This window comes from Rattus rattus, chromosome 1 (assembly GCF_011064425.1).
Source record: "Rattus rattus isolate New Zealand chromosome 1, Rrattus_CSIRO_v1, whole genome shotgun sequence".
In the NCBI taxonomy this organism is placed as follows: Eukaryota; Metazoa; Chordata; class Mammalia; order Rodentia; family Muridae; genus Rattus; species Rattus rattus.
The window spans coordinates 99,678,900-99,705,470 of NC_046154.1; the positions used below are offsets into that span (position 1 = coordinate 99,678,900).

A 26,571-nucleotide genomic window follows, 5' to 3' on the forward strand; every position below is an offset into this window, starting at 1 on the left:
GGCAGCAGAGGGCCGGGCAGCTCACCGGCTGTCGCAGATGGTCTTGGTGAAGAAGCGCAGGTACTGGTAGATCTCCAGGCTGTCCTGGAGTCGAAGGATCGCTTCCTCGTTGTACTTGAAGATGGCCAGAGCATATCGGAACACCACCTAGGGCACAGTGGGATTCAGGTGGGGTATAGGCCCAGGCAGGTACTGTTTGGGCAGGCTGGAGTGGAAGCCTAGGGAGGGGCAGCCAGAGGGACAGGTGACGGGGAGCCCTAAAGAGAGCACAGCTTGAAACACTGCCTTATGCCTGGCCTCTGGATGCCTGATCTCTATACATGAAGAGGCCCTGCCCGCTGGAGTCAAGGGGGTCAGCCCCAGCAGCCATCTTTGCTGGTGGGTCACAGGCAGGACTTGGCCCAGACCCAGGCTTCAGCGTCAGGGCCACAGCTTCCTCTCATATTGCACAGAGCACTTTGCAGTTTAAGGAGCTGAGCTCTTGGGTGTCGCAGATGGCTCTGACAGGTGGCCATCTTCCTATACTGTGGGGCCCGGCTGGGCAGCTGGGCCCAGGCATACTGACCTTGGTCCCTTCGTATAGGAAGGCATCCCAGACTCTCAGGAGGATGTCACTGATGAGAGAGTCGGCAAAGATCACTAGGAACCAGTTGAACGTGATGAGAGAGAGGTCTACATGGCGCTGTCCCAGGTGCGCAGTCAGTCGGGGCAGCTTCTCTGAGAGGAGGTCCTGGAGCACCCGCTGGTCCACCTGGGGGGCAGAGGAGGCCCATCACTTCCTCTGCCTCCCTCTCTGCCTGCTTGTCAGAACCCACGTCAGAACTGCTGGGCAGGCCTGTCTCATACTGGGGAAGGTGTGTGTGGTGTGTGTGTGTGTGTGTGTGTGTGTGTGTGTGTGTGTGTGTGTGTGTGTGTGTGTGTGTGAGTGTGTGTGTGTGTGTGTGTGTGTGTGTGTATGTGTGTGTGTGAGGTGTGTGTGTGTGACTGTGTGTGTATGTGTGTGTGTGTGTGTGTGTGTGTGTGTGTGGTGTGTGTGTGTGTGTGTGTGTGTGTGTGTGTGTGTGTGTGTGTGTGTGTGTGTATGTGGTGTGTGTGTGAATGTGTGTGGTGTGTGTGTGTGTGTGACTGTGTGTGTGTGTGTGTGACTGTGTGTGTGTGTGTGTGAGTGTGTGTGGTGTGTGTGTGTGTGTGTGTGTGTGTGTGTGTGTTGTGTGCAGCATCACCATGGCTCCCCACACTTGGGCAGAGCAACGGGCTTTGCCATGGGTCTCTCGATGGGTAAGTCCTTGGCCTCTTCACCTGGCAATTAATTTGTCTCCTGTTTTTAGGAACAAAATCGAGGAGTGTCTTTTCTAAGCTGCCTCTCTAGACCCATAGTGGCCTGACTCTTAAGATGCTTGGTGGATACTCAGGGCGGGGAGAGGCCTGGGACAGATACTGGTGGGGAGGAACATCAGGTAGCAGGAATCTAAAGCAGGAAGCTGCAGGCCACAGCTGCTAGTGACCTCTCCTGGTGGCTCTGCCTTATTGAATTCGGTGGACCTGGCTGATTACTCCCTGGAACAGCTACCTCCTCCTTGGCAGTGCCCTGATCTATGTCCCCTCCTGTTCCTCCTTGCCTAGAACCATGACAGTCCTTCCTGTGCAAGTCAGTCTGGGCTTCAGTGTTGTTGGTGAATACTCGGGGATGCCCTTCTGTCCATCTGTCTGTCCATCCGCCTGTCCTTCCCTTCCCTTCCCTCCGAGGCATGCAGCATCAGAGGCCATGGCCAGCCCAGAGCCCTGTGTGAACCACCAGATCTGTGATGAATGGAACCAAAGAACTGCGTGTGATCCACAGCACGGCAGGCAAGGCAGGAGGGGCAGGCTCTCCCTCTGCTGGTGATCAGGGACACTAGGTGGGGTCCCAGGCTGCCTATCTTCTCTGTTCTGAACCTGGCCAATTCTCCAAGGTCAAAGTACAACCAAAAGCAAGCTTGATGCTGGTGCTCAATGTATCTCCCTTTCAGAGATGTTCAGCTGCAGCAGTGAAATACCGTATTTCCCAGCCCACCTTACAGCAGGGGACACACCTAAGACTCGGCTCTGACCAAAAGAAAGCAGAAAGTAGAAACTGCAGACTGAAACTCCAGCAGCCCACCTGTCTGCTTCTGTCGTACACCATGGCCACAGAGGGGGTTGAGGGTGGTAGAGCCCTCTTGTAACCAACTGGTGACAAACATGAGGGCGGTAGAGCAGGGGCCTAGGAGGAGCCTGACCCGGGCTGGGAGGAGCCTGACCCTGCGGCATCAAGGACCATACTTAGCCCCTCCTCTCCATGAGGCCAGGTGCCGTCCCTTCACCGACCTGACCTTCTAAGTCTGGGTTGGCTCTCTCCTTGCAGCTGCACCTGATCCCTGCCATCCCAAAGAGCAGCCCAGGAGGAGCGGTGGGTGTCAGACAAGACGCAGACAGGAGGGGAGAGAGCTGAGGAGGGAGGCTGGGAGAAGGAAGGATGGAGGCTGCCTCAGCAAGAACTGGGTAGGGGACGGGGACGTGACTTTGCACTGACCTTATTCCTATTCTAGAGTAGGCCGGCCGGGGGTGCTTTACCCACTTCAGAGCAGCAGTGCTCCCCAGGGATGTGGCACACATAACCACAAGCATGTGCACGGATGGCGGTCCTCACCCCCAGCACACTGCCCAGTCCACCATCCTGTGGTCCCTCTCAGTTCTTGACTCGGAGATGGCAAGGGACATAGAGTTCTGTCTCTCCTCCCTAGCAAGCAACTCTTCCCGGTCATCACCACTGGACTAACTTGCAGGTGGGCAGGACCTCACAATCTTACAGGCCCTCAGTGTAGGGAACCTCTAGCAGTCAGAGAGGGTTCAAAGGCCACTGTGTAGGAGAGGCAGAGACCCAGGGTCTGCTGGCCTGAAGGAACTCCTCTGGGGTGGGGGTGCCTCAGGGGGACCATGTACCACCCCCCTGCTCACCTGGGATGCAGTCAGTGTCTTGCTGTAGTACTCAGCCGGCAGTATGGTCTCCACAATGGCCACCAGGCACCAGAAGGCACTCTCCTCATCCTCTAGGACCAACAGGGCGATGGCCGCCAGCCTGCACAGGGGGGAGGAGCCTGGGGTGACCCACAGCAGTTGCAGTACTGTATGACAGAGGCAGCATCCCGGGTGCTGGGTCAAGTCCTCCTATAGGGCATTGGGCTAGCCCTAATCCTGGACCAGGCTGGTAGCCATGGCGCCCGGGGTGAGACACTGTTTAGAGGAGGACACTCAGGTTTGCTTCCAGAGCCGTGAAGACCAATTCAGAACAGAGACCCTGAGGCTGGGTTGCCTGGGTGGGAACTATGGTAAGAACTGTTTTAACCTATCTCGGCCTCAGCCTCCTCATAAGCTTCAGGGTTGGGTGAGGACCAACGGTCAGCCCTGTTGGCTATCTGCCCAGAGGTTGGCATGCAGTCAGTGCTTGTAAGTACTGGCTACCTTCACTTCATGCTGGCAAGCTCTGAAAACCTCTCAGGGACACTGCCCTCCTGTCAGACATCATGCCCTACCCGCTGGCACACCCGTGTGAGCACACACAGCCTTTCCTCCTATGTGCCTTCACCTCAGTTGTGAGGCCCTACTGAGACCAGGGGCAGACAGACAAGTCTTGAGCTGAGTGGGGACATCTCCCTCAGAGAAGCACTCTGCTTCTTCAACCTTCCCTGAGGGGACACATCCAGGCCAACGCATGGATCCAGTACACTCCCTGGTGTGTCTTCCATGGACCCTGGTCCGAGGAACAACGCACATCCCAGCCACTCTTGGAGGCTCACAGTGCTTCAGCAAAGCCTCAGGACATTCTGTAGCAACAAGCCCAAGGGAGACTGATGCAGGGGGGTCCTGGGAACCATGGAGTCTCTTCTGTATGTCATACGTGAGGTCTGGGAGCAGCTTTCTTCATGGCATCTATGGGAGAAGGGGGCTGCACTGGAAGCCATGGGCTCTCTGTGGACTTATAGAAGCTTTGATTTTTATTAAAAATTTATTATTATTATTATTATTATTATTATTGTTGTTATTGTTGTTTTGTTGTTATTATTTTGAGACAGTCTACTATATCCGGGCTGGCCTAGAACCTGCAATCCTCTGGCCTCAGTCTGCGGGTGCTGGGATTACAGGTGTGCACCACCCCAGCCTGCACTGCAGAGCCCTTTCAGAGCCAGGTGTTTATGCGTCTTGGGGCTCTTTATGGATTAGATTCAGGACCTCCATTTTCTTCTGAGGTTCATGACTTTTAGAACAGGACTGTTTCTCAGCCAATCGGGAAAGAACCGCTCCTCCCTCTGGCTCTACTGTACATGTTTGCACAAACTCTCCTGGCTCTGAGCTGAGTGCAAAAAGAGAAAAACAGCCGCAGGTCTCCTGAGACAGAGGAGGCTCTTGGAGCAGGGGGAGGGGACCTGTAGAGGTCACTGGGTTCAAGAACAGACAATGTCCTGTGTGTCAACTACCACTCTGTCAGTGACCAGGGGAGGCATATGTAATTGATCATGGAACTTTTTGCTGTTGAACCTGGACACTACCCCAGAAATTCCTTCAAGCAGGTCTCTAGCAGGTTTTTCTTATGGGTTAACTCTGCTCAAGGAAAACGTCTTAATGCACAGATGGGGACACTGGAACTCAGAAGGCAAAAGTGGCTATCACTTACGACCATCTTGGCAGAGCAGAGGGGACCCAATCCCGGATGCACAAGTCTAGCCTGCTACTGTCTATCCTAGCCCATCTTTTCTCACAAAGCCCAGGATGTCCTCAGATCAGGAACTCCAGTCTGTATTGTTTTAGACTTCTGCAAACAGATGGCCAGTTACTGGAGGCTAGTCTCTACTGAAGCTTACCACTACTGGGCGGGGTGGGCTAAATGGGGCACCATCTGAACAGGCCTGCAAAGGCATGTACATAGAGGGGCAAGAACTGCATTTAGTGAACTCGAATTATTTTCATAGGGAAGTGGACTTTAAATGCTTGCTCTGAGTTGGCAGCACACATCTCCATATTGTCTGTTACCTCAGGAAAAGGCTGCATTTTGTTGCCTTAGGTGAACTGTTTATTCTGCATGCAGTTCTAAGTTTGACCACTAGATGGTGACACAACCAGCCATACGGGGCTTGCAGTTGTAAAAACACTACCTCCCTTGAGATCCAGGCATGCTCTGGTATATACATAGCTTTCTATTTAAAGCAATAGTATAAATATTTGTGTGGATACCAATTACGTGGGCTTGCATATCAATCTAAGCCAAGGCATTCTCGAGAGAGACACTGAGAGGCACCTGCTCCTTTTTGCTTCACATGTCCCCTGTGGCCTTCTTGTTGGCATTGTTTCCCTCTCCACTGGGCATTCTACTCCTGAGTCTGACTTTAAGGCCCTCCTACCACGACAGCTTCCCCCGTCCCTTAGTCACTGGCCAACCTCTGGAGTTCAGAGCCCCTGTGCGGCTAAGGCCCCCCTGGCCTCCATAAAGGACACATTAGATCAGAAAAGCTTTGGGGTGGCCCAGCATCCCCTCTGGCCCAGCTCCCACTTGGAGGGTGGGTTGTAGGAAGGACTGGGTATGGGCCAATCCAGGGCCAGAGGCTGCTGGGCTGCCACGCATAGTGAAATTCTAGAACTCTCAGATCTCAGCTGGAAGATGGGGTGTCCATCTCCACCTGCAGGGTCAGAGCTTAAAACTCACCACTCACCCAATCGCAGAGCTTCTCTGGTCCCTCACAGATTCTGCTTTCATTTTTTGGAGAGTTCTGGGAATTTTTAAACCCAGGGCCTTGCGCACATTAGGCAAGCATCCCATCACTAAGACACACCCTCGGGCATGCAAGCTGTCCTTGAACTCTACTATAGTCCAGACAGAAAGGTCTTGAACTTGTGATTTTCCTGCTTCAGCTTCTTGAGTAGCTAGATTATAGGTCTCTGTCACCAGACCCATCTTAACGCCTCCTACTCTCTATTTCTGGTCAAGAATTCATTAGCATTTACTGCTTTACTTGTTCTATATTTTTTTTTAAATAAAAAAAGAATCACTTAGTATTTTTATGTGTATCCGTATGTGTTCTTACATGAGTTTTTTGTGCACTGTGTTTATACGCATGTGTCCATGAAGGCCAGAAGTGGGCGTCAGAGCCCCAAGAGCTGGAGTTATGGGTGGTTTCAGGTCACCATGTGGCTGCTGGGAACCAAGTCCTAGTCCTCTGGAGGAGCAGCAAGTGCCATCAAACTGTGCTGGTGTTTTATCAACTGGGCACGGCTATAGCCATTTGGGGAAAAGGACTTTCAAATGGGAAAAAAAACCCTCCCAGACTGGCCAACAGGCAAGCCCGTGAAGGCTTTCTCTTCATTAGCCTTTGCTATGGGAGGGCCTCGCCTGCTGTGGGCGTGGGGCCACTGCCTTCCGGGCAGGTGGTCCTGGGTGCTATAAGAGGGTAGGCAGAGCAGCATGGGAGCGCACCAGCAAACAGCACCCCTCCATGGCCTTTGTGACAGCTCCCACTTTGAGTTCCAGCCAGGACTTCCCTGGATGGCGGACTAGAGACCTGAAGATGGAATTAACTCTTTCCTCCCCAAGCTGCTTTTGGGCATGGTGTTTTTACCACAACAACCGAAACCCTGAGATACCATCTCTCCAGGCCCTCTTGAACTTTTTTTAAAAATTGCATTTATGTGTGAATATGTCTGCACGTGACAAGTGTGTGGAGACCAGAAGACAGCTGTCGAAGCTGATTCTCCCCCCTGCCACGTGCGTCCCATATGGAGTTCGAGTCCAGATCACTAGGTGTGGCGGCCACCCCTTTACCCTCTGGGCCACCTCGCCAGCCTCTTCACAGCTATTCCCAAAGAAGATTCACACATGTCCCTTCTGGGGTTTAAGGCATTTGGAAAGGACTGCACAGTCGTGCTGGGCTGGTAATGCGTGGGCAGGCTGTCTACAGATATCACTTGTCCCTCCCAGGCAGTTCAGCAATGGGTCCTGACAGTCTTGGGGGTGGGGGAGGGGGGGACGACGACCGAGAAACGTGACTGCTGGGGGTTCATCTCACAAATCCCAGAAATTACACGCACATGCTCAATTTCATTCCCATTTGGGCTGGAAATAAGAATACAGAAAATCTCTGCCCTTGGGACCAATTGAAATATGAGCGAGGACACTCCGAATGCTGATTCTGTGCTAAATAAATGTCTCGCATCACCTGTTCTGAAGGGAGAGTAGACAGCCTATGTAAAGTTTGCCTGAGGATGTGCGTGCTCGAATTAAATTGAGTCAGACTTGCTTTGGGAAATATCTGAGACTATGCAATTTCTATGGCAATAACTAGGGTACTCATGAGAGTTCCTCAGTACTGGAGGGGACAGCCACCTCTACCAACTGAGTAGTTCTATCCTCGGCGTGATCCCTCTACCTCTGCTGTTGACTGGAGTCAAACAGGAGTAACCCAGGCTGTACCACTCACACTCTGCTTTTGGAATTGCAGGCCTGGACATGAGGGGTTAAGGGAGGACTAAAGTAGAGAGACTCGCTTCTGAGCTGACGGTGCTCCTGCAAACATGGTGAACATCCCTAAGACCCGCTGGACATTCTATAAGAAATGTGGGAAGCACCAACCCCACAAGGTGACACAGGACAAGAAGGGAAAGGGTTCTTTGTATACCCAGGGAAAGCGACGTTATGACAGGAAACAGAGTGGCTATGGTGGGCACTCAAGGGCTGAGGTCAATGCTTAGTCAGCCCTGATGGAACCTACATGTCGGAAGAATGAGTGGGAGAGGCTGCCTTACTGAGAGGTGTGCAGGGCAAAGACGTGAAGAGGGAGAGACCAGAGCCTGTGTGGCCGCAGAGGGGTGGTAAGGGCAGGCCCAAGGAGGAGGACCGTACGCACAAGAGGCACGCAACTTACAAACTCCTGTTTGTCTGGGCTCCTCTGGGTGGGTTTCGTCTGAGCACATGGTCTTGACCCAGCCTGTTTGGTCACGTGTAAGCCACACTGGCTACAGAGAACCACTCCTGACCGCTGGTCCATGGGTAGAACCTCTCAAAGAGACATCAGAGCACACAGGCCAAGGGCCTGCACCCCAGTCTGTCTCAGCCATGAACACGACCTCTCTTGTCAGGGGGAGAGGGGCAGGACTTTCTGGGTTCTGAGCTACAAAATAGAGCAGTGCTGGGAAGAAAAGGCTACATTCGCACCCCTGTGGGGCTCACCTGTTCAGGCCTTGGCAGTAGCCAATGGTGGGGTTCTGCCAGGAGAAGGCCAGGAGCACACGGCGGAGCTTGTCGGGGAAGCTGGAGGTAGGGCAGGTGAAGTGCTTGTTGGTGGGGAAGGTCCTGTTGAGGTCCAGCTCGATCTGACGAGCAGCAGGGTGCTCACATGCCCGGCCCCGGGCCAGAAGCTCCTGGTAGCAGCCTAAGGAGTGCAGGTGCTGGACACGGCGGTGGACCAGCCACCTCCAGACCCGTGGGCGGTGCTCTCGGGGCACACCTGCCCGTAGCAGCTGCTTGAGTTCAGCTGAGGGCATGAGCTCGGTCAGAGTAGCCCAGCGGTCCCGCAGTGGCCTCTCCACGGCCTCGAGGGCCAGCAGGTGGTGGGAGCGCACCTCCAAGGCCTGGATCTTGGCTAGTAGTTTCAGGTCTTCCACCTCGTAGTCTGGCACTGTCAGGAAGCCGTAATCATCATACTCGCTGTCGGCAAAAGGGCCACGTTAGCACGGCTGTCCCTGGGTGGGCCCCCACCCTGGGTGCACTGAGATCACTCTAGTGCCCGGCCTCAGTTTGCTGATCTGTACGTGGAGATGAGGGAGATCCCCTTCGTAAACAGAAGAACTTATATGCAGCCCAGGAGAGATGCATTTACTGGCTGCAAGTCACTGTGTGTGCAGTGTGTGTCACCTTACCCTTCCCCAGGCTCCCTGGGAGGTGGGGCTCCCCACCCGCATTATGTGGGGGCTGAACACAGAGTGCAGAAAGGCAAAGTGACCTGCTTAGGGACGCAGAGCAAAACCGGCAGACTCCTGACAGTGACCCAGGAGCCCGACTGACAGGACTTCCTGCTTTGGCTGTGCTCAGCCAGGGTTTGGCTAGAGGAGCCATCTTGAGTAATTGTGGGCGTGGCGGCTATGTGGTTTGTGGGCCTCCAACAAGCCCTCCCCTCTCAGCTGTGTGCACGCATACTATGTGCCTGGGCCTGGGGAGTCCACTGCTGTGGGGTGCTGGCATACGTGGCCAGAGACACACGATCTCATCGTGCCCGCAGCCCCTCCCTGGTTGCCCACTGGGTTCACCTGACAGGGCTCAGCCCCACGCTGTCGGAAGCCTCTCCTGCTTCCCACTGCAGTGCCTCCTGGACCAGCTGCTGCAGCAGCTCAGGGAAGTCGCCAGGCTCAGCCCCTGCCACCTCCTGCAGCCTTCGAAGTCCGGCCAGGTACTTGCTTTCTACCTGGCAGTTCCTGGCTTGGAGGTAGGCGCACTGTGAGAGTGGAGTAGCTGGTCAGGCTTCTGGGCTGCTTAGGCGGCCAAAGCCACGCATAGCTTTGGGCCCTCCCAATTCTGCTTTCCCTGCCCACCCCTCTCCTGGACCTGCAGATAGAGAAAGGAGGCCATGACTTACAGCGGGGAAGTGAGAGAGACCCAGGCCTAAGGAGGGAGCTGGATTCAAAAGGAGGGGAGGGGAAGAGAGGGGCAGATATAGCACAGCGCAGGCGCGGCTTGGAGTCTCATTCTGGATCAGACACTGTGGCCTGTGATAAGTCAGCTAATACGCCAGCTCACCCTGCACCTCAGACTCTTCATTTGTAGAACAGGGGTAACACGGGGGTCTCAGGATTCTGGCAAGGATCAGTGAGACTCATGTAAAGCACTGTCTGGCACTAGGCACAGAGACAGTTCCGCAAGTTCAACCTGCAGGATACCGTCAGGGCTCCCTCTGCAGGTGTGACCCACAGGATGCCCTCAGGCTCCCCCTGCTGCCCTCACTGTGGACTTCCCTTCCTACGGCTTTTGGGGACCCTCTTCCTCTGCCTGGAGTGTGCCCCTGCGCTCCCACCCCATCACCACTTCAGTGAACGGTCAGCCGGCTGTGGGTGAGTCAGCTGCGCTCCCTGGGCCTTGCGTTTTGTCTCTGTGAGGTGGAGAGGGTGGAATTTCGGCATCTCTGCTGGGCGAGCTTAATTCTCATCTTGGCCTCAGGGCTGAAGACGCAAACGCTAGTCCTGCCCAGGGCCACTTGTATGCGTCTATGGACACTTCAATCCAACCCTCTGGGGAGCCTCTGGCCTTCTTCCCCTCCTGGTTTCTCCCCGTCCACCTCTTTCCTTTCACTGACAACTTACTGTGTCTTGTCTTCAATGCTGCAGGGATTTGGGGTAGGGACCCCAGACCGCTCCGTATGCCATGCCTACCTTCTGCAAATCTGCCACCACAAGAGTGACAGGCCTGAGAGATTAGGGAAGCGGAGGTGGGGAGGCAAGGGGCAGGGAGTGGAGGAACACGGATGTGGTCATCAACCCCTTGTACCTTGGTCAGCAGGGCTTTCTCCTTCTCGGCCACCTTCCTCCAGATCTTGGTGACCTGGTGGATCTCAGAGTTGAGGAAGCGGTTCTGAGTCCGATATGCCTCCATGTCATCCTGGAAAAAAGCAAGGTGCGTCAGTGGTGGTACTGCAGGCATCCTGCTCTGGAGAAGTCACCCTCGAAGGAACGGCCAAAGATCCTTCCCAACAGACACAGAGAGGGAGTCTGAAAGACTTCTCCAGCAAGATGTGGTAGGGAGAACCCTAGATATGGAGTTCAAGATGGCTGCCATCTCTAGACCTTTCTTAGCTGTGAAATGGCAGATATGAACCTCCCCTTCAAGGGTTGGGAGAGAACAGGGCTAGCAGGTAACAGCAAACGAGTGACAGAACCCAGAAAAGCACTCAGATGCTGACCTTCTGCTCCGTTGAGACAGGGTCTTAGGTAGCTCGGGCTGGCTTCCAGCTCACTAAGTAGCAGTAGACGGCCTTGAATTCCTCTGCTTCCTGCCTCCCTCTCCCACATTCTAGGATGAGGTATGGCCTCTCCCTGCCCTGGCTGTTTTTAAGTCAGCACGGAGCGTCAGGTATTGCAGCTGTGTGGATTGCTTCTCCTTAAGTATCTCTTTGTACACATGACGGTGTGGTGCTCAAGGGTTTTGTATACTTTCGACCAGGCGACTCAAACCCAGCCTGTGTGGCATCCGAGGACGGGGTCTGCCCACTGCCAGCCCCTTCTTTTTCTTTTCTGTTTTTCTTTCTGGTATTGTATGTTTGTTTGAACAGGGTCTCATGTGCCCCAGGCTGGTCTCGAATCTGCTACATAGCTGAAGATAGCTTTGAACTCCAGACCCTGCAGCCTCTGTTTCCCAAGTGCTAAGACTGAGGCTGTGCAGAGTGGATGCAGACCTGAGCAGAACCACGTCACGCCGAGACTCATGGGAGAGGCAAGGCTTTACCCTGGTGCGGCTGAACATAAATAAACCCATGCCCTCACCAGCGCCGAGTTTCCAGGCTACTGGTGCACAGGAGCAGGCTGGCCGTCCCGGCCCAGCTTTTCTGCACATGTCTATCCTTTCTTCCTTCCTGAGTTGTCCCTGTTGGGTCAATCCCAAGGCTGTGCAGGTCTTGGCAATGTGCATATACCACCACACATGGCTTGTCCTTTTCTTGAGGTGGTCCCATTATGTATCTCAGGCTGGTCCCTAACTCACCCTCCTGCTTCAGCCGCTAGAATAGCTGGGATACACAGGTGTGCGCCTCCATGCACAGTTCCAACAGCTATTTTTTTTTAACCCTACTGGGAAATTTTCTATAGCTAAGTTCTCTCTCTCTCTCTCTCTCTCTCTCTCTCTCTCTCTCTCTCTCTCTCTGTATGTATGTATATGTATATGTGTATACACACACATATGTGACTTATATATGTCACACACACACATACAATATATATATATATATATGACAGCTGCTGTCTGAACAGAACTGAAGCTGGGTGAGCCACTGGAAGGAAGGAGCTGGGTGAGCCACTGGAAGCTTCCATACAGAGCTATAGCTGTCACTCACAACCTTCATTTCCCATTGAGAACATTCCAGAAGCCATCCAAGCATACTGTGCACTCATATCCCCTGAGAGCCCAAGCCTTGCCTTTCCTGCTGGGGAAAAGTCCCAGGCTGTTAGTCACTGTGTGTGACCGACCGCCACAGCCCATCTGTCCCCTCAGTCTGCTTGCTGGAACTGATCGTGGGAATTCTTACCCAGTACCTGGGATATGCCACAGGCACCTAGGTGAGGGCTTAAAGTGTCTGTCAGCCCTGCAGTCCCACTGTGTGCTATCTGAGGGTGATGTGTTAAAGTAGCATTGTTCCCATTTTACAGATGAGGAAACAGTGAGCCCCTCAGTGATGCAGCTGGCGTGTAAAAGCGAAGAACCGAACCTGGGGATGTTCAGCCCACAGCAGGCACCCAGCAAGCAGCACTGCCCACCCAGAGTCACCCAATCCGGCTCCATCTTCCCACCCCTTCCAGACCCAGGCTCGGCACAGGCAATTCGGACATTGAGAATATGGATTTGTCACATAGGGTGGCCGTTTCCAGGTCAAAGAGAAGGCAAGAGGTGCCCAGGCAGGGGGTTGGGTGTGAGCACCCCTTGGAGGGATGCCTTGGAGGCGGCTGGGCGGCCTCCAATCAGCTTGGTACCCTACCTTGGGTGCTCTCCTTGGCTCAGAACTGTAGGGAGGAAAAAGAGAGACCTCAGAGAAGAAAAATGCCACACAGAGTCAGAGCAAAGCAAGAGGACAGCATGCAGGAGGAGCCCAGGAGAGGAGAGCCGGCCACCACCAGGCTCAGCGAAGGACCAGACATCACAGATTGTCACAGGAAATGCTTGTGTGGGAGGACCTGAGTCTACCATGATGCCTGCTGCTCCTGTGATCCGAACCATCTCCCTCTCGTGGCTCAGCTGTCCGCGCTGGCAGTGCCCCAGCTGGACTAGACTTCCCAGTCTTCCCAGCCTGATCCCCTCACTGTCCCAGCTAGGACTTTATGTAGTCCGGGCTGGCTTCAATGGATGCCGAGGGTGGCCTTGAATTCCTAATCCTCCTGCCTCCACTTCTCTCCTAGATACAAGAATTATGAGCCTAGTTTGGTGGTGGTGGGCTCCCCTACCCTAGCTTTGACATCTAAGAGGTCAATGACACTACTCTTGAAAGGACAGGGTAAGAAGCCCTTTCTCTAAGACTGGGTGCCCTGTCTCAGGCAAGCAGGAAGTGTGAGCACTCTCTGGGCAGCTGCTGATGAAGGCCGCTCAATGGGCCTTCTGAGAGCTATGAACTAAGCCACACTTGGCCCATGCAGCTGTCTCTGCCAGGCCCCTGTACAGGGCTCTGGAGCCGGATCTACAAGCGTAAGATCCCAGGCTGGTGAGTCTCCTCGCCATGGACCTCAGTGAGAAATGATCCTCCCACAGAGGTGAGTGAGGGCCACACTCTGGCTCCAGGGGCGGCAGGATAGCAAGTGGCCCTTGGCACTCCAGAGCCATCCGGGTGACCCGTGTTTCAGCACTGTGCTGATCTATTGAGTCTAAACCCACGGACTCCCGAGGAGGGAGGAGGCAAGGAGAACCGTGGCATATAGGGCAACAAGAATCGCTCCCACCGCCACATACATGGCAGGGGCTTTCTGGCAGGCCTCGGGGGCTTGCCCTTCTGCTGTATTCCTAAATAGCATTTGACTCCAGGCTAACGGCCATCCTGCCCCTGCTAGCTTGGGGTACGGGTCTCAAGTCCCCTTCCTTCACCCAAAGGAAGAGTTAGGCCACTTCCCACAGAGGAGAGAGAACTTGACCAAAGCTAATCAGCTAGCAAGGCGCAGAGTGCAGGACTCGGCTCTGGGGTTAGCTTGCTTCGCAGGGTGGGCAGTAACCATGCTTGAGCCCCCTGTGCTTCTCCCAGAGGCCTGCCCCCCCACTCCCCCCTCTCCCTCTCCTTTCCACCACCCAGCAGTTCTTTGGCCCTAGTTACAAAACATGGGAGGTCATGAGAGGCAGTGTTTGGGACCAGACTGGCTCTGGTTCTGTATACTGTCCTTAGAGACAAGAGAGTGAGGGTCGAAGGCACCTGTCCTTAGCCTCAGGCATGCTGCTGCTTGGGCAGCTCCTGTCACAGCCTTTACAGAGACCCTGTATCACAGAATGGTGTCCCCAGCGCTTCCGTCACAGTTGGTCCCCGTGAGTTGGGATGGTCTGAAGAGAGAGATGAGGACGGAGAAAAGGAAGCCGAGCGAGGCATGAAGTGGTATAGAGAGGCTGGGAGAGCGTCTCTGCAGAGCGGGTAGACTAGTCACAGACCTGAGCTCCAGCCCAGCCCTGCTCCCACCTCTATACCAGCTGCCAGGCAAGCGTCTTTACCCCGAGCACTCGAAGCTAGAAAGTGGGAGGTCCCCATCGGTCAGCCACTGCCTTGCGGGGCTGGCACAGGCCAGAGTGAGCTGATACTTTATTAAACACTGCCGGCAGTCCTGGCATGTGGGGAGCCCTCAGTGGTGTCTACTGCCCTTGCCTTGGACCAGCCACAGGGCAGCTTGGGAGCCTTGGGCCTCCTGGGTAACAGAATGGCATTGAAGGAGGCTGTACCACCAGGCCCCAGACTGGGCTATGCTGGGGCTCTTTCGGTGATAAGCTGGGAGCCTGTTCATTTTCCAGAGGCCCAGCGCAGCATAAACGGTCACACTGCATTGGGTCTTCACAAAGAGAGGGATGGAAGAGAAATTGTCCTATTACTACGTAGTTCTGGTTTGAATGTTCCAGAATGAGGGGTGATTTCTGTCCTGACTAGAAAACCACTCATGGTACCCTCCCCAGAGGCCAGGAAAGCATGCTGAGTGGAGAGGGGGGCCTACCTTCAGATGCTCCAACCTCTCCTGCTGGCTCAGGAAGTCACCATTGGTAGCATCAGCAGGCTGGGGTTGTGCAAGGTCTTCCGTGAGCTTCTGGGAGAGCTTGCAGATGACCTGCTGCTTGGCCTGGTTCTTGTCCATGAGCAGCTGCACGTGCTGCTGAAGCGCCTGCACCTGCTGCTCCCGCAGGCCAGCCTCATGCACCAGGCGCTCACGGTCCTGCTCCAGAGCCTCCACCCTCTGGTTCAGCTCCGCGATCTGCCGCACCTTGTGCCGGACCAGCTCCAGCCGATCTCTGTCCTCGGTGGCTGCCAGGTACGCACTGGAGGCTCGCTTCTCTTGCTGGGCAGCCTCCAGGGCCTTGTGTAGGATTATCACCAGCTCCTGGGTGGGAAGGGAACAGCCATGAGTGCTGGGGAGGGAGGCATGCACTGTCACATGCTCTCTCTAAACTCGGAGATGCCCAGCAGCTCCCCTGGGCATCCCAACACTCCGTTCTGACTTCCCAGTCAACACGAGGGGTAGCTAAGCACAGGCTATCTGGCAAAACAAAACAAAACAACAGAAACCCTCATGCCACAGCAAGTTCTGCCTTAAAATGAGTGAGCAGAGATGTGGGCAGCATCTGGGTCACGTGAGACCGCTAGACTCACGCTCCCTGGGTCTTGTTCCCTTTCCTTCTGGCTGGGAAGCAACTGGAAGGAAGGGTTACCCAGTCCCCAAAGCTGAAGTTCATGCTGAGGATAGGAGAGCTGCCCACCTTCACCAGCTCAGACTTGCTTACTGTTACCTGGACTCCACAGTGCAAGAGGGAATAGAGATTCTACGGGCTATAGCATTCTGAGGCTTCTCTGTCAGAGGAGCTGATCCCTCACTCTGACTTACACATGTCTACTCTGGAGAACAAACTGAAGCCCAGGAGAGTTCAGGGCCATAGCAGTCAGACCCCAGGGCCTGAGCTTAGTAACGGAATTGGGGTGTAGATGTGTGGCATGTGAGGTACGCCTCTTGCCTCTCACTCTGAGCCAGCCAGCCATTGCTAACGACTGGGGCATCCCTTTTCGCCATGGTAGTTGAAGCTTCAGAATCCTCAAGACGGTGTCTGTGATGGTTCATCTTGATGGGATCTAGAATCACCGTGGAAACAAACGTCTATCTGGGCATGCCTGGGAACCAGTTTCTAGGTTAGAGGTTAGCTGAGGTGGGGAGACCAGACCCACTTTAAATGTGGGTGACATCATTCTGTGGGCTGGGGTTGTGGACTGAAACCAGAGAAGAAGAAGAAGAGGGAGGAGAGCTGGGCAGGCATCAGCCTCTCTCTGCTTCCAAGTGTGGATGCCAGGTGAACTTGGGCTGCCTCGAGTTCCTCCTGCCAGGACTTCTCTGCATTGCAGAAATGTAACTTTGAACTGTGCTTCAAAATAGCACCTTTCTTTTAAGTTGCTTTTGTTACAGCAACTGGAAAAGTAAGAAATACAGCATCCAGACAGCCACGTCCAAGCAAGCTGTGATGGGGCTGGAGGAGAAATCCAGGCCACTCAACCAGGCAATCTCTTCGTGTCTAGACTTCAGCCCAGCAATGAGAAACAGTGCCGGCAAGGCCGGTCCAGGAAGCAAGTGCTAGCTGGTGTGGAAACAGCACCGGCCTTTCCTCCTCTGACCTCAGGTCCACAGCACTTCACAGTGCCTGAGGTCTCTAACTTCCCAGGACTCAGGCCTGCTGTGCCCAAAGAAGGAATGAACGGATCCTGCGATCCGAGCTTCGGGAGCCTGATACGGGGAGGCCCCACAGGTTACTGTCTGACCCCGATAGTGTGCTTGGAATACAGTCTCTCAGTGACACCTTAACTGTGCCCACGCTGCAGTGTTCCAGCAAGTGGATCAGCTGGATGGAATTAATTACCAAGCATGACTCCATTTGGGAGACCTGCTGGAGACCATGCCTGAGCGGTTGGTAAGACCACCTTGGGTCTACCGACAAATCTCTTCTCTAGTTCTGGACTGTTTTGAGACAAGCCTTTACTATTAACTCAGGCTGGCCTCAAACTCATGACCCTCCTGCCTCAGACTTCCAAGTTCAAGAATTAATCACACACCATCATGCCAGGTGGTGACAGTTCCCACTTCTGAGGATGGCAAAGACTGGGAGTAAAGATGGGCCACTGTAGTGGAGTGGTTGGCTGTGAGATGGGGGCGAGTGGGTTTGGTGGGGCACAGTGGCTTCTGCCTGGGATGGAGGTGATGAAAGGCCCTTACACTTGGTAAAACCATTCATAAACGTTGAGGAATGAGGGTGAGAGGTGGTCTACAGCTAGTGGGACATGCAGCTGGGGCGGCCTTTCCAGGCTAGGCCCCCAAAAGAGAGCCCAAAGATAACCCAAGCAAAGGCAGGGGAGCAGAAAGGGCAGGCTTGGAGCCTTGGGAGCTCTTGGGTGTGGTCAGCAGGTGGGGTGGGGAAATGATTGCACACCAGACCACTATGTCTGGAATGTTCCACAGTGGAGTCACAGCTTCCTGGGGCTCTAGTGAGAGATTAACATTCCTGTGGCTCCAGGGTCTAGCTGAGACTTGGAGATGGCCCTGGGTCACTGCTGGGTGAAACAGGCGCAGACGCCACGGCTGGGTCTTGCTCTGGACCAGAAGCCCCTAAGTATCTTCCTCTCCGTCAGGGGATCTGGACGCCAACTCATGACAGCCAGAGAGCTCCTTCCCTCGCTTGGTTCCCAGCATCTCCAGACAGGTTTCCAACCACCCCATCGCTGCACTGGAAGACATGCTTGGGGGAAAGGGACCTGGGGAGAGGAGGCAGCCTCACAGGAAGTTCAGATACAGGAAACCTGGAGGCCAGAAAGACCCTGTGGTCAGACCTTCTGCCCAGACACTGGGCTGTCACACTTAGACTGAAGCCCAGGGAAAAGCTATGACTAAAGGGTCAGTGGGCTAGAGGAGAGGGCTCCCAAGTCCCAGGTCCAGAGCCCTGGCTTCTCATACCCCAGTACACAGGCTCTGCAGCAGAATTCTTTCCATTTAAAGTGGAAACAGGCCCCAGAAACAGCGGATAGCCAAGGTCCAGGTGTGCCAGCTTCTGGAAGGATCGGAGATTGGAGGCCAGCTACACCGCGAGACTTCTTTGCTACAACCCCATAGGCGTATCACCAGTGAACGGGCGGTAAATCACGCATGTTGTATAAGTACAAGGGGATATTATTCAACCTTCGAAAGAATGACCTCTGGCCTACTTTATCACAGGGATGGGTGCTTTCTTTTCATGAAAATGTTTTTAAAATTTCAAATGTTTAGTTATTACTTGTCTATGTGTGTGTGTCCGTGTGTGGTCGTTTGTAGATAGATGGGGGTTGGTTCTCTTTCCACTGGAGGGCGGAACTTAGGTCATCGGACTTGGCAGCAAGTGCCTTTATCGACCGAGCCACCTTTTCAGCTCTAAATAGCGCGGCACACTAAGCGGAACGAGCCAGTCAGTCACGAACACGGCTGTGATTCTGGAGGTCAAAGGTAAACTAGAGTAGTCAAGTCGCTGAGCTGAGAACAGTGGTCCCCAGGCTGGGGAGCAGGAGTGGAGCTGTTGAATGGCTCAGGTCTCCTGTTACCTAAGAGAGCAGACACAATGTTGTAGACCCGAGTGCTTCAAAATGGCTGCAGGGTGCCACAAGGTGGCAAAACTTGTAGTTGTGGCACTGGGAAGGAGAGACAGGGAGCTCACAGACAACCAAACCAAACCAAGTCAAACCAAGCCAAACTGCCAAACGGTAAATTTCATGCTACCTTTTTTTTTTCTGGTGGCACTGGACCTGGAACCCAGGTTCTTGTAGACGGTAGCTAAGTGTTCGCCCCCTGAGCCACGCATCCAGTAGTCCTGTTCTATGTTTTTTCTGTCTGTCTGTTTTGTTTTGTTTTGTTTTTTCTTTTTCTTTTTTTCGGAGCTGGGGACCGAACCCAGGGCCTCGCGCTTCCTAGGCAAGCGCTCTACCACTGAGCTAAATCCCCAACCCCGTCTGTTTTGTTTTTTAACTACAATTAAGTTGTTCGCTTGGGCTGGGGTGTAGACGGCACTGGAGTACTGGCCTCTCACGGGGCCGGTCTGGCTCTAGTCCCAGCACTACATAGTATAGTTGTTAAAAAGGGACACGGTCACATTGCTTTTTTTCTGACCAAATACTTCATGCTTCTTATGCAAAGTTTTGATGACTTGAAAAAAATATAAAACTACCGTTTGGAACCAGTATTGATTGTACTGGCACAAGTGGCTCAAACTCTCGCCTTTTAAGAAACTAGGATGCGGACGTGTCTGGAGGACCCTTGGTAGATGGGCCTAAGCGGGTGCACAGTGAGAGCATGCTCAGTGAAGGCTGGAAAGTGGACAGAGACGGATAGGCTTGGCAATGCCGTCACCATAGGACCTGCCAACTACATTAGCCACATGCTAGGCTTATACCCATCTCGTGGAAACCACTCTTCACATACGGACCTTAGAGAAAGGCTGAGGGAGGTGTGTGACTCATCACTTCTGAGACAGCCTCTCAAGTAGCCTCAGGAGTTTGCTGTGTGACTAAGGATGGCCTTGAACATCTGGTCACTCTGTCTCCGTCTCCTGACTGCTGGGATGGCAAGGGTGTGCTTCATGTTAGACCTGCACGCTACTGGCGTGGGCTCCACCCACTGCAATTTTGAAGTTAGCAGCACCCACATGGGACATGCCAGGGACCCAAGGATGGATGTGGCGAAATTCCCTGCATCCTGGGCCCCCGCGGAGGATGGTTCTCAGTTTCCACGATTGTAAAATCATAAGCAATGCCTGAGGACCACCTCTAGGAAGCAGAAGAACTGTGTCTCAATTCTATTATTGTCTGGGTCATCTCAGATGTTCAGACCTGGTCATGAGTGGTTTTATTTTCCTTTTTTTTTTTTTTTTTAAAGATTTATTTATTTAATGTATATCAATGCTCTGTTTGCTCATCTGCAGGCCAGAAGAGGGCATCAGATCCCATTATAGATGGTTGTTGAGCCACCATGTGGTTGCTGGGAATTGAACTAAGGACCTCTGGGAGAGCCGGCAGTGCTCTTAACTGCTGAGCTATCCCTCCGGTCCCCTTATTTTCCTTTTTAATTTTTTTTTTTTTTCCGAGCTGGGGACCAAACCCAGGGCCTTGCGCTTTCGCTAGGGCAAGTGCTCTACCACTGAGCTAAATCCCCAACCCCCTTATTTTCCTTTTTAAAAGCCAATATGTCATCCTTTTAAATCAGCCTTTATTTTGCTGGTTTGTGTGCATCCATATGTGCATGACTACGTGAAGTTCAGGAGAGTGGCTGGGAGCTAACATGGGCCTCTCTCTGTCTCATGTATTGATTTGTGGTCCCACTGGAAGCTATTAACAGGCAGGAAACAGTCCTTGGGCCATTGGGGCCTTTGAGAGGTGCTAGCAACAGATAAGGTCATGAGGACTTTATCTATACTGCATCCTGTTGGCAAAGAGGAAAGCCAGAACACACACACACACACACACACACACACACACACACACTCCTTGTGATGCCATGTGATGCCCTGAATTACCTCAGAACTCTGCCAGCAAGGCCATCCCAGCTGTGGTACTTCAGCCTTAAAGCTCAAGTTGATAGGGTGCTTACCTAACCTAAGCCAAGTGTGGTTGTGTGCACCCCAGCAATGGGAGGAACCGTGAGACAAGGCAAACCTTTTCTTCACAAAGCAACCTGCCTTAGGCGTATTGCCACAGTCACATACAACAGGCTAACGGATCTGAGGCAGGTGCCTTCAGGCTGGCCACTTCACAAGTCTAACTTTCTCATAATTAGCTTAGTGATAAAGACCTCAGTTCCAGTGCCAAAAGCTTCTCCTCAAATGTGTCAGCCAAGCTGCCCCCCAGCTCTCCTTCCAAGTCAGGGCCAAGCCCTGTCTGAAGACAGGCACTCTGAAGTTCTAGGGGAAGGGCGTTGCAGGATTGTCCCTACCAAGTTTCCTAAACAAACAACCAAGATATCCCAAGTGAGTCTACCTGGTCCTATTGGGGCCCAACTTTCCCAGCACCTGACAGATGGCCAACACCAGTCAACAGTCAGACATCTGCCAGGTCAGACAGCTTTCAAACTGGGTGTGACTATGAGCTCGGGGGCCTGAGGCACCAACTCGCCACCTGGTGCTGCGTCCTCGAGTCTGAACCAACCTCTACAGGTCCAGCGATGGGGGTTGCCAAGATGGATAATGAGTTAATGGGTGTCAGTCCCCAGTGGGCTTATCGACACAGGGAGGCATTGAGAGAGTGCGTTCCTGTTTCCCAAGGTCAGTCCTGGTACTTGTGTCTGATGCTAGGCCATGAGACTGGGGAGGAGAGGAGGTAACCCTGGCTGTGGATAGCATCCTAGGGTTGTAGCATCAGTCCTCCGGCAGGGAAAGGACTGAGTGGTAGTGGTCAATAGATCAGACTCTAAGCCCATGTTTGACTCCTGGGACACTCAGGTTTGGAGAGCTCTCGGGCCCTCAGACCTTCCGTTTCCTGTTCAGGAAGGGAGGGCGGTATCTGTGGTAAGAAGTACAGTTGATGCTCAGGCCGCCCTGTGTGCTGGGGCCACGACATGTTAATGTGCCCGTTAGCAGACTCTAGCTTCCCTGCCCCATAGGACGGCAGAGCCTTCCAGGCCAAGGGTTTGCTCCCAATGTGCTTTCCACAGCAAAAAATTGAGGCACAAATTCTCACAGGGCCACTGAATTCATCTACTGTCTATGGTTCTCAACCTTCCTAATGCAGTGACCCTTTAAAACAGTTTTTCATGGTGTGGGGACCCCCAGCCATAAAATTATTTTAGCTGCTACTTTATAATTGTGATTTTGCTATTGTTACGAATCATAATGTAAATATCTGTGTTTTCTGCTGGTGTTAGGTCACCCCCAAAGGGGTCATGACCTCCAGGTTGAGAACTACTGACCCACATGGTTGGCTGAACTAAGATATATTGCTATTTTCTCCTCATGCTCGAACGCTTTCCTACTCAGGAAAGCGTCTCTGGGTGTTGCCCCTGGGAGAGCCAGGAGCCATTTTCCTCCTAAGGGACTCTGTCACAGTTAGCTTCAGATGTCATCTCGACAGAGACTCAGTCGCTGGGAGACAGGGAACTTCAACTGTCCAGATCAGACAGGCCTGTGAGGCAGGTGAACCTAGACCACACACAGAAGGTAGCTGAGCCAACCAGTGGAGACAAACCAGAAAGCGGCGTCACGGCCTTCCTCTCTCGTTCTCACTTCAAGCTTCTGCCTAGAGCTCCTGCCTCGATTTCCTCAGTGAGGACCCTAACGGGTAAGATAAGATAACCCCTTTCCACACGATTTGGTCATGGTGTTCACCACAGCAACAAAAAACTAGAACAGACACCAAGGGTCTGAGATGAACTTCTCTCTACCCAGTATTTCCAGTGCCAGGTACCACCCTCCGGGTATCACTGGGGACCCAAGGCCTGGCTTCTCTGCTCCATCTGCCTCTGGCCACCTTGGTGTCAGCAGCTGGTTTGCTGTCCTTCTCTCCTGTCTTCGGTGTCTGGATGACTCGTAAACACGTAAGAGCTGGCTGAGTCCTGTGACCTGAGCTCTCACATCACTGTTAGGCCAGGAACACATTTCCTGGAAGCTCTGACAGGGTCACTCCAGCCTCTCCTCAGAGCCCAGCGGAGCGAGCCTGCTCATTGTAAGGCAGGAGGAACCCACACTTAGGGCTGGGAGCACCAAAGAGCCTGATGGCCATACATGCAGCTGTGGGGCACTGTGGGTTGCCAGGTATAGACCCAGGCCTCTCCAGAAAGAACGGCCATAACTGCGTTTACTATGAGGATACAGGATGGGAGGTTACCAGACACGTCACAGTCAGAATGTAGACCAGCCTGCTCTGGGAGTCGCTGCTAGCCTGCCATGCATGCGTGAGACGGAGAAGTACACTCCTACTATAAGTCAAAGGCTAAACCACAAACCCTTTCTCCCAGCCACCTTTCTGAACAAAGTGAAGGTTTCCTGGAAAGTTACTCATTAAAAAAAATCCACATTTTGATAGGCCCAAACGACTTCCTCATGACCTTCTCTGTTTGAACGGGGCATTTTCTGGCAATCCTTCTAGGCCTCTAAGAGTCTTGCCTTCGTTTTTTTGGAAGGAAGGCAGGGAGCTTCCAGAGGTTCACAGGTCTCCAAGGGCCTCCTGAGTACCTCTGACCATGTTATGCCTTAGAAAGAAAGGCTAGGTAAGGGGTGAGCTACCCATGTATTCTAGGAAGAAGGGACATGTGGCAACAGGACAGGCGGTGTGTACAATCGGGGTTCCTTTTCCATTTTCTTCCAAGTTTGGGTTCGGGGCTTCAGCTACATGAATCTAGGGATCTGAAGCCATTACAGTTCAACTGAATACCTTCCAGTGACAAGGAAAGGAGGAGAAGACAGATCACTGGGCTCAAGAAAGACCTGAGCTCCCAGATCACTGCTATATCCCCACCTAGGACATCACATGCGGCAAGTACACACCTGAGTGTTCATGTACCCCGCAGCTGCTCTGCTAGGCAATGCATGTCTGGGCTAGGCCTGTGACCTTTACTCTCTTCCTTTCCAACACCAGCATGCTGCATGCACGCTAAGGGCCTGAGGTGAAGATGCGTGAATGAAAGAAACCTTCCAATGGCCATCTACTTCACTAACTGTAACTGGGGCCTGTTGTGAAGGGGCGAGGCTAGGAAGGCAGAGAGTGCTTTTCTCAACTGCCTTCCCCCAAACAGGGCAGAAAACACAAGAAGAATCACAGGAGGGAACGGAGACCCAGCTATACAGAGCACATGCCTCACCCCATCCTGAGTCCTGTGCTGCAAGGGTCAGAGAAGGAAGCAGGAAGGGGCTCAGGCAGCCAGAGCTCAAGCACAAGCTTCCGCCTTCCTCACAGGGGAAAGGAGCCCACCAATGCCTCATCTGGGCTCTGCCATAACAGCTGTGAGACCTTCACTGTTGTTCCGCTAGAAAGCATCTCCCTCTGTAACTGCCACAGCCAACCTCTCACGTGAACACTCAATCCCCTTTCCTGTCACTGCATTCTGCCGCGTCTTGCCAGTGTTCTCTGTCCTGTGCCAGTCCCCCAGGTATCTGCATACAGTCTGAAGGTATGAACACACACTGGGGATCCCTCCCAAGACCCTGCATCCAGACAGCACTGCCTTATCCTCCGTGTTGGGTCAGACTACCCAAGTCTGAGAGGCATCCAATAGTCAATTATTAAAGGAGGCTACCTTTGGTGGCCCCCTACCGTCTAGTTTGTGACAGTGTGCTTCTGAGTTACTGACAGCGAGGTACTTCTGACCTCTATAGCTGTCCTTTGAAGACCACCAACTACCGGTGCCGGGTTGGGTCGATGCACCGCACAGAGCGATTGATCGGTAAGGATCAAAGGCCATGTGGCACAACGGAGCTCCTGGGAATGGCTGGGGCTCACCTTCTGTGACTTGAGCTCTTTGGTGAGCATCAGCACCTGCTGTTCCAAGGCCACCACCTTCTCCTGGGCTGTGCGGCTCCGAGCCAGGCCGTCGGAAAAGAACGGGAAGGTGTTGCTTTGCCGCTTGGGTTTCTGCATGGGACCCGAGGGCACGCAGGGCCTGGGTGCAGACTTGGGAGGATCCTCTGGGTCCTTTTCTGCTTGAGGAGAGAAACACAGACGTCAGGACGGGCAGACCTACGGGTGCCTCATCCACATCTTCAGGCAACAGCATCTTTCTGCAACTGGAAAGGGGGAAATACACTTCCCTTATTTATGACTCATTACTAGGGATTCTGTGGGAAAAGTGGCACTCTGGGGACAGATGGCAGTGACAGTCACATAACAGCGTGAGTGCAGATAACGCCACTGAATGGTGTAATGGGAAGTAATAAAATGGTGAGTCTTGTTATGTATATGTATTTTACTACAATAAAACATTCTAACCCAGTGGTGCACACCTGTATCCCAGCTAAGGAGGCAGGGGCAGGCAATTGCAGGTTCAAGGTCATCCTCGGCTATACAGCAAGTTAGAGGCCTGGGATACATGAGGCTCTGTCTCTTGGGGAAACCGACCAAATCCCTTGGTCTTCACCTCTGGAGCCTGAGGAGGGAGGGGAGCCTAGTGAGGCTCTCAGCAGGTAAACAAAGGAAACTCATCTGGAGAACAGAAACTTGGAAGATTCCGGAGGGCGCCCCTCCCCCAGCAGTATAAACCTGAGTGACCTCTGCAGGGGGAGGAGGCCGACCAACCCACCTACAGAGAGCGGAGAGGTACACTACGGAGCTGCTTGCCCTGAGCAGAGAGCTCCAGACAGGTCTTCTGGGCGGCTTTCAGGACCCGGCATCTATGGGCATTTTTTTGGTGATCCAGTTGCTTTTTTGAGACACCCCTGACCTTTTTAAGAACCCCCACCTGCCCCTGTTAGTAACCCCAAATAAAAATTCACTGGTTCAGTCAACATGGACTTTGGTGTAATCATTATTTCGGTCTGTCATGGGTGCCCTTTCTGGAGTAAATAGACGTGTGTGTGTGTGTGTGTGTGTGTGTGTGTGTGTGTGTGTGTGTGTGTGTGTGTGTGTGTGTCTGGAGTATATAGACGTGTGTGTGTGTGTGTGTGTGTGTGTGTGTGTGTGTGTGTGTGTGTGTGTGATATCTCCCCAAGAAGAGTCTGTCATACAACACACACTGCTAAGGACTGAGTGTTTGTGTTCCTATAGCCCCAGGCTGAAGCTCTAGTCCTCCATCTAGCTCTCCACTAGGAGGCAGGGCCTTAGGTAATTTAGATGAAGGTCCAGCCCCACCATAGGGTTAGTGGCCTCAGAAGAAGGGGAAGATGAGAGCTGTCTCGCCCACCTGAGAGGACACAGCATTGCTGCCTTCAAACCTGGAAGAGACCTCTCCTAGAACCCTACTCTGTAGCACTCGGACCTTGGACTCCTTAGCTCCCACCTAACTATAAAAACCACAGTAAGTGTGTTCTGCTACACACACACACACACACACACACACACACACACACACACACACACCTTTTTGGAGGCAGGGAGGAGACAGGGCTTGGTCTCAGATTTGGACAAAGCTCACCTGGAATGCTGGGATCAGAGATCAAGGGCTGCTCCCCTCTTTGAGGCTCTGCACTCTGTGACGACTCTTCCACGGGTGGCCCATGGGCTGTTGCTTGGGCCTGCTTGTTGCCTCGGATGTTGTACATGGTGTTCCTGAAAGGAGAAGCGAGGAGCATGAGGCCAGCAGCGTCTCTGCCTTCTGGCTGCCTGCGGAGTCTGGCCTCAGCAGCAAGTTTCCAATCATTCCAATTGGTCTCCTCAGCATCCTGTATGCTGCAGCCTCATGTCCCCAGCCCCATCCAAGCCCCTCACCCTTCTTACATAGCCCCTTCTACACTACACTTCCCTACCCCTTTATTCTTGGTGAATTTCACACATACATACAGTATATCTCCATTTCTTTTTAGATTTATTTTATTTTATGAACGTTTTGCCTGCACATATGTCTGGGAACCATGTGCACTTCTGCTGTCTGTGGTGGTCAGAAGAGTGCATCAGATCCCTCAGAAATGGAATTACAGATGGTTATGAGCCATCATGTGGATGCTGG

At 53.2% G+C, this 26,571-nt stretch overlaps 1 protein-coding gene across 2 annotated transcripts in view; it reads right to left on the minus strand.

The window, feature by feature from the left end:
• Positions 1-26,571, minus strand: part of Tbc1d2 (TBC1 domain family member 2) — a 47,187-nt gene that overhangs the window by 854 nt on the left and 19,762 nt on the right. Inside the window, exons 4-12 of one of the 2 annotated variants that reach the window (XM_032904161.1) lie at positions 26,041-26,174; positions 24,414-24,610; positions 14,932-15,312; positions 10,541-10,651; positions 9,310-9,494; positions 8,234-8,710; positions 2,977-3,097; positions 566-751; positions 26-147 (exon numbers count right to left, since the gene is read on the minus strand). In XM_032904161.1, coding sequence (XP_032760052.1) covers positions 26-147; positions 566-751; positions 2,977-3,097; positions 8,234-8,710; positions 9,310-9,494; positions 10,541-10,651; positions 14,932-15,312; positions 24,414-24,610; positions 26,041-26,174 — 1,914 coding nt within the window. Of the gene's footprint in view, positions 1-25; positions 148-565; positions 752-2,976; positions 3,098-8,233; positions 8,711-9,309; positions 9,495-10,540; positions 10,652-14,931; positions 15,313-24,413; positions 24,614-26,040; positions 26,238-26,571 lie in introns of both variants that reach the window. The other variant, XM_032904170.1, reaches the window with a different exon arrangement.